This window comes from Sylvia atricapilla, chromosome 1 (assembly GCF_009819655.1).
Source record: "Sylvia atricapilla isolate bSylAtr1 chromosome 1, bSylAtr1.pri, whole genome shotgun sequence".
Classification (NCBI taxonomy): Eukaryota; Metazoa; Chordata; class Aves; order Passeriformes; family Sylviidae; genus Sylvia; species Sylvia atricapilla.
In genome coordinates this window covers 102758252-102765587 of record NC_089140.1, presented here as the reverse complement: position 1 = coordinate 102765587, position 7336 = coordinate 102758252, and the positions used below count along the sequence as shown (strand labels likewise).

The window sequence follows — 7336 nt, the reverse complement described above, 5'->3', positions numbered from 1 at the left end:
TATGAAAAGGAACAGCTCATCAATTTACCAAAACTCTGCCTACAGACAAGGTAGGCTTCAGGAAACCTGATGCTTTCCTCATGCAGGAGGAAATCCTCATCGTGCTGAACTCAGTGAGAAACTGCTGCTGACTTCAGCACAGCCAACTGCTACAAGACTGACAAGGCTATCATTATGCTTTAAAATTAAGCTTAGGCATATGCATTCATGAATATGAACTGCAACAGCAGAAAGGCTTAATGCAACAGTTATAAGGGAACTGAAGAATCCAGAAAGAAGATGATGCAGTTCAATTAATCTCACAAAAAACCTAATCTGAAGAGACGATCAAACATTTAAAGTTTGTTTTTTTTCCTTAGCATGTCAAAATCTCACATTTCTTAGGCTGTCTGTCACAGAGTACTGTCAGAAACGGAGACAGAATTGCTGGTTGAATTACAATGTGGTTGCTCAAGGACTGAACCAGTATTTATTTTGAAATTACACATAATTACCTCCTTAATAGTATAAGCAAGCCTTTGGCTTCATAGCATTTCTATAATCTTTCACAGTATAAAATCAACAGTTTGTGATATCTGTAATTACTTACCAAAATAAAGAAAAATTTTTTGTAAGTTTTGTTTGTAAATATTTTATTAAAAAACATCTTTTAATGCTATTAGTTAATACATGTGTAATAATACTTTGATAAAGTATCATGTAGTAATATGCATTTTGGATTCAGGAATGTAATGGTTTTAACTAAATCGTCAGAGCTCTGTTCTGCTCCAGTCTCTTCAAAACTGTCATTTTTTTTCCAGAATTCAAACAAACTCATTCTTTGTCAAGGTACGTCATCCTTAAGGCCTTGCAAACATTTTAGTAATTGAACCAAAACAAAGAGAGAGCTCGGCTTTCTTTCTGAAGACCATGTTGCTTTCGAGCTTAAAAAGGTGCTTGCAGCTTTCAAGCAGTTAGTGGCAAATCAGCAAGAAAGAAATCAGAGGAGAAGAAGGGGCACTTAAAAATCAAAACAGTAAAGTGCACAGCTATACCATCCAAAATTGTATTAATCTGATCCAAAGAACTTGCTGGACTGTGGATATTTAATACAATTTGGCTTGCATGAAACATACAATCACGATTAGATAGAAAGGATTTTCTTTTTTCTTCCTGAAGTCACCTACAGGATCTATGGAATTCAATTTTCAAGGGTAACATAGTGCAGCTCTTTGGATATTGATTGGTTTCCTAAGTCCACAAGGAGAAGAAGCAGGGCAGGTGTGGAGGGATGCAAGGTGTCCTCTTGCTGTCTCTGTTTTTATTTAGATGCCTGTACTCTCCAGTTCCCCATCCTCCAGCCCTAATGCAGCATGTGACCTTGAAATCATTAAGAGTTTCTCTTTATTTGTGTACTGTCTTTGAGTTTGCTGGGATTGCTCCTCTGTTTGTTCTCTGCTGGTAGCCTTGAGGGGGTCCATTCGCTCAGCGGGTTCCTCCTCACAGTCCTGAATTTTACTGGCTGCGGTGTTGGCAACTGACTCCAAGGAGGTGCCTGCCTCCTCCAGGTGGCTGTAGCCCTTATTGCTGCTGGAAGGCTCAGACTGGGAGCTCTGGGAGTCCGTCCTGGTGATGGCAGGAGGAGCTGTAGGGGGTGATCCCCCCAGGTCTAGAGATTTGGAGTAGCTAGGAGATGCCTTTACCAAGAGGCTGGATTCCAGGACCCTCCTGACAGCTGGTGACCGAGGCGGCTCAGGGGAAAGGGGACGCCTGGCATCCGGCAAGCAGCTGGTGCTCTGCCGCCTGAGAACCAGCTTGTGCCCCCTTGTCCCACAGCCTCCCTTGACGTGGCTGCTGCTGAGGTCGGTTAGGCTCAGTTCAAACTCCCCCCGTGGGATCTCCTGGGCTCCCCGCTCACCAGGTGGTCTCTGCCAGCCTCCCCCTCCACTGCTGCTCCCCAAGGGCAGGAGGGTGAAGGTGCTCAGCGAAGAGCCGACGATGGAGCTGGCCGTGCTGCAGCGCTCACAGCTCCCCGCGGGGCTGCAGGGTGGGCTGGGGACAGGGCGGCCAGCAAGGGCAGCATGCTCCTGGCAGATGCTGTACACAGCCTCAGCCAGGCTGGGTGGCTGTGCTGGGCCGCAGAAGGAGGAGCGCTGCGGTGAGGACACCAGGTCCGGTGGGGAAAGGAGATACCCAGTCCTGGTGGCCAGGAGCTCTTGGCCAGCATGGCTGCAGCACCCAGACCTTCCCCACCAGGCTTTAGCTCCAGGCCCCGGGACTGCACGTAGTTGACAAAGCCATTGAGAGGGGCCGAGGCCGGGCTGCCCCCATCCTTGGCCCGCAGGCTGTGGGCATCAATGACGGTGGAGTAGAGGTCACGCAGGTTGATGATCTTGGTCTTCTTGTCACGGTTCTCGTGCAACACCGCGTTGGCGCAGATGAAGAGGAAGATGCCGATACCCATGATCAGAGGGCCCAGCACCTTCAGCTTGTCCGAATGCAAGTAGCTCGAGAAAAGACGGAAAAGGAAACCCGCCGAGGCCTGGGGGGATGAGGAAGTAGGGGTGGACGCACCAGTGGTAGCAGTGGTGGAGGTGTTGGCTCCAGGGGGTGATTCCAGCTGGATCCCTGCTTGCACCCTTTCCTGGCTCTGGGAGCGGTTCGTGGGGTGCCACCCTGTGGTGCTGGGTGCCGGCCCTTGCCAAAGCTGCTTTCTCTGTACACCTGGCTGGGCTTTGGCCAGTAGCCCACCACAGCCAAGGTGATGCCCACCAGCAGTATCAGGATGCCACAGAGGGCGATGAACCCTGAGAGGGAGCACAGCTTCAGCTTGCCTTTCACCACCACCACGTCATTCTTGCGCTTCTTTTTGGCCTTGCGTTTGCGTTTGGGGAGTTGGCTCTGGGGTTTCAAGGGGTCCTGTTTCCTGGCCGAGATCCTCAGGAGGCCTCCAGTGGCAATCATGGCTGGCTACCAGCACACTGCCCCCCACGGCCACTCCAGCTCCTGCAGTGAAGGGAGAAGAGAAAAAGATGAGAACTAAGGACAGACCTGCAGCACGAGAGATATCTCTACTTGCTCTTCCACCTTCAAAGTCCTGGTAATTAAAACCCTGTACAAGTGGATGGAGGTTGACACCAACATGCAGATCTCCCTTGCCCAACAGCTCCTGTGTGTGAGAAAGAAACAGGCAGACCAACAGCATCAAAGCAGCTGCTGTCCCACTACTGCCCAACGACTAATTAATTACTTTATATTCCAGGTAAATGACAGACCTAGTAGTATCCACTAGAGTAAACAACAACAACAAAAAAAAGATCTTGCTCTTTCAGAAGGAGTTTGCAAAGCACCAGAGCTCAGAGGAGCCAAGCCCCGCTCCCTAATACGTTCTGGGGTTACAGTGCACACTGACTGTGGTTAGTGATGTCATGCAGGATTTGAAGGGATGGGAGAAAAAAGCAGGAAGGCGGTATATTTGATCTATAGATACCATTTGTTTCATTACACTACTTACATATCTGGAGGGAGTGTTAAACATATTACTTGTCTTGCTTAAATGAGTGGGGAAAGCAATACGTGAAGTGCTCAAAGGAACATTTAAACACTGGAAAGTGGTGCCATGTGAAGTTTTTTCTAAGCCATTTGCACTTGATCTGCAATATTAGAAATTCATCTCTTGCTGCGGTCCAGAGGCATCCCTAGTTTGGGAACATGTGCGGTGTTCCAGGTAACTGTTATGTAACACTGACAAATTCAACCCCCTCCCCCGGCCCTCAGAAAGGGGAGATGGCTGGCAGGTAAGAGATGGCAGGTCAAATCCTATCAGAGGAAGTGAAAACCCCAGTCACCCGGGGAAACCCTAAGGAGTGCTTGCAGTGGCCTGAGGACTAAACACTGAGCATTTGTGGCTTTTGTCTTACTAGACCATGAGAAGTAATGTCTCTGTTCTAGTGATCTGAACTAAACACACGTGTGTAGGAGCATTTCTGCACTGTGCATTTCTTTTTGGAACCTCTTTCTTTATGCTACCTAGAAGCAGGATCCCCTCCCCCCTTTCCTCTTTCTGTGCATCCTATTATTTTTTTCTGTGACAGGGCAAAAGATGACATCACTGAATATAATACGACTCACAAAGTTCAATTAATTGCACTGAAAGACGATTAAGTAAGCACCTAAAAAAAAAAAAAAACAACCCTTGCTCCTCTTTGACTGTTCAGCCTTTAAATCTCATCTTTTTTCTGTTCTAATGTCTGGATTGCCACACAGGCAGTAATATTGTGTCCCACTTACTGTTTTGTATTTTCCCCAGAAAAATAAAAAGATGGGTGTTGTCAGCAAGGACGTTGTTAAATTACTCTCCGACGTACTGCACGCTCAAAACAAAGAACAGAGATTTTCTCCATCCTATCGCTGAACTACTTATTAAAAAGGGAGAAAAAAAAAAAAAGAAAAAAAAGCGTATTTCGTTGATGCAAAAGTGTAATTATCAGGGCATGCTTTACTGTAATGCCGATTCTTTGATCTCATTTTCTGCTGCCCCACTAGCCAGCTGCCCGTCTCCTCTCCACGGCGATAACAGATGGTCATCAGCTCCGAGGAACGCTCCCAGTCCGGCATCGCCTGGCACTTTAGTTTCGGCGATGGCGAGAGCAGCGCTCGGCAAGGCGAAGGAGGGCACGGCCGGGCCACCGCCACGGCCAGCGCCGCAGTGCCACGGAACCACCGGACGGGATCCGCGGGGCTGGAGCCACATCCCGACGAACGGACTGCGACCCTCCGTCCACCCCGGCAGCCGGACCCGCCAGCACCACGACGTCGCCCGCAAAGCCCAAACACCGCTGTAACACCACTAACGGGACCCGGCTTCTTAACTCCTTCCCCGGGCTCGCACACGGGACTCACGGGGCTCCGGATGCCCGGCACCAGCCCCTGGGGCGCCGCCGCTCCGGCCGGTCCGGCCGCGCCGCTCCCGCCGCCGCGGAACAGCGCCCGGCTCCGCACGGACGGGCCGCCGGCGGACGGGGCTGCCGCTCAACACGGGGTGCCGCGTCACTTACCGAGGAGGCCGGGGAAGTCCGGCGGAAGCGGGCGAGCCGCCGTGGGAAGAAACTTTCCAGCCCGAGCGAGCATCCCCGCCCCGCCGCCGCTCACGGCCCCGGGCGAACGGGCGGCGGGGCTGGGCCGAGCGCCGGGGGCTCCTTCGGCCCCGCCGCGGCCGGCCGCCTCCTCAGGCAGCGGCGGGGAGCGCTGCCCCGTCGCCACGCCGCATCCTCCCCGCCGCGGGTCGCCCCCCGCGCAGCGCGCGCCCGCCCTCCCGGCGGAGCCGCCGCCGCCTGTGCCGCTGCCGCCGCTGCGGCGGAGCGCGGCTCCGGCTGCCGGCCGGACCCGGCGCCGTTGCCAAGCGACGGGAGCCGTGACACAGGGAAACTGCGGCAGGGCGACCGCCGCCCCCGCCACCTGCGCACCTGCGCCCGCCCCCGCCGCCTCGCCCCGCAGCGCGGCGGCCCCGCCTCGCCCCGCCCCGAGCGCCGCCACAAGCCCCGGCTCTTTCCGCCGCTACGGGCTGGCACCTCGTCTGCAGACACCTCGCCTTTGGGGCTTAACCCCCCGCCCCACCGCGGCAAGTTTGTCGGAATGCTTAGGCAGAAAGTCAAGCAGGTGAGAAGATGAGCAGGTTGAAGAAAAATGGCAGCCGAGATCCGTCAATGGTGTCGCCCAGAATATTTCAGTATTCAGCAGAGAATGGGAAACAATGTTCTCCTTTGAGCTACTTTCTGAAAAGTGATTAAATTCAGCTATCACCTTAGTGAAACATAATCTAACGTGTCCCGTCACACTCCTGCACTTATCCTTGGGAGGAGATTGCTGCTGATTGCTTTAGTCAAGTCTTATTAGAGGTTCACCATGATCTAGACAAGCAAATCTAGGGCAGTTTTTTCAATAGATGCAGAAACTCATTCTGTGGCTTGGGCTGGTCCTGAATGTACCTATGAGTTTGTTGGGGTGGATACTGAACACCTGAGTTTTGTACCTTAGAGTTCTCTTTGAAGCTGGACCTGAGTGACACCACTTTCTTCTACCTCTATGTGACCTCTTATGTAGAAGACTGTGTGTAAAACAGCCTGACAGAAAGCAAAGGGCAATAATGAAATATTTGTCAGATGATGTTTTTGAAATATGGCTTCCAACACAGATTGGGAAATTGTCAGAGAGGTTATGCATATTCAATTAAATTGTATGTATTCCACCTCAACAATTCTGCAATTCTATTTTCACCCAGACCATGCTATTTTGCATCTTTCACTCCAACCATCAGTGCCTGGTTTGAGACCAAACAATCCTAAAGCTGCACACATGCATTTTAATGTCATTTGCAGTTTGTCTCAGCAAAATCACTCAGGGACACATTTTTTGTACTATATACTTTTGGTTATGCAACAGGCTTGAAATTTAAGATTTATTATTTAAGAACTTCTTTTAAATATGTGCTTTGAACCCAAGTCTTCTGACATTCAGTATTTGCTTTGTGTTCAGCCCGAGACTATCAGAGGAAACCAACATATCACATCTGTTTCCACTGGAGACCTGTATCACATCAATAATGCAGAATCACCAGACTCTCCCTGAAAGACTCCTGTGTAAGAGGGAAGCAAGAACAAGACTGATTTTTTAAAGGGCAAAGAATCCTTTTCCCTATCTGAGTCATATTTTCTATTTCTGTCAAACTCAACCATTCTATTTAGCTATCTTCTTTATACAACATCCCTTTTTTTTGCCATATTTTCATTGCTAAAGTTTTGAGTGATTGGGCTATCATCACATTCACAGTTTTCAAATAACTCTTAGCAAAATGTGTTGTAGGTGAGGCCAAATCCTGGAAAACAAGAAATATGTTCCTGTATGAAAAGCTTCTGAAGGTGTTGTTCTGTGGCAGCTATCAATGTAATCTTAATTTGCTCTATGTGTTAAGAACCAGTTGTACGATGGCAGGCTGAATCCCTCACATCAAACTACTTTGCCAAGTTACATATGCCTACCTATCCTGCAGATTCTTCTTGTTGAAAAAAAAGTTTTGGGGGCTTTAGTGAAGCATTATTGTTTTTTAGGTGATATGGATTTTATGTTTCCAGAAGTGGTGTGGTTGCAAAAGGCAGCTTCCCTAATGGTCTGGTTTACCTGGTTGCCTGAGTGAATTTGTAACTTTGTGTTTGCATTGACTACGGAGTACTGCTGGCAGGCTCTGCTCACTGCCTTATTTGTATAACTTTCTACATGATGTTGTGCACTTATCATTAAATTGTGGTGAATGTAAATAATTATTAGGAATTGCAAAATGTGTATTTGAGCAGGGGTTTTT

General features: G+C 49.6%; 1 protein-coding gene across 1 annotated transcript; it reads right to left on the bottom strand.

The window, feature by feature from the left end:
- Positions 1–351: 351 nt before the first annotated feature.
- On the bottom strand, positions 352–3097 carry TMEM200C (transmembrane protein 200C). The gene is given in 3 exon segments (XM_066329311.1): positions 352–2170; positions 2173–2598; positions 2601–3097. Coding segments are annotated over 3 exon segments (1635 nt in total). The 5' UTR covers positions 2944–3097; the 3' UTR covers positions 352–1304.
- Between the last annotated feature and the right edge of the window lie 4239 nt (positions 3098–7336).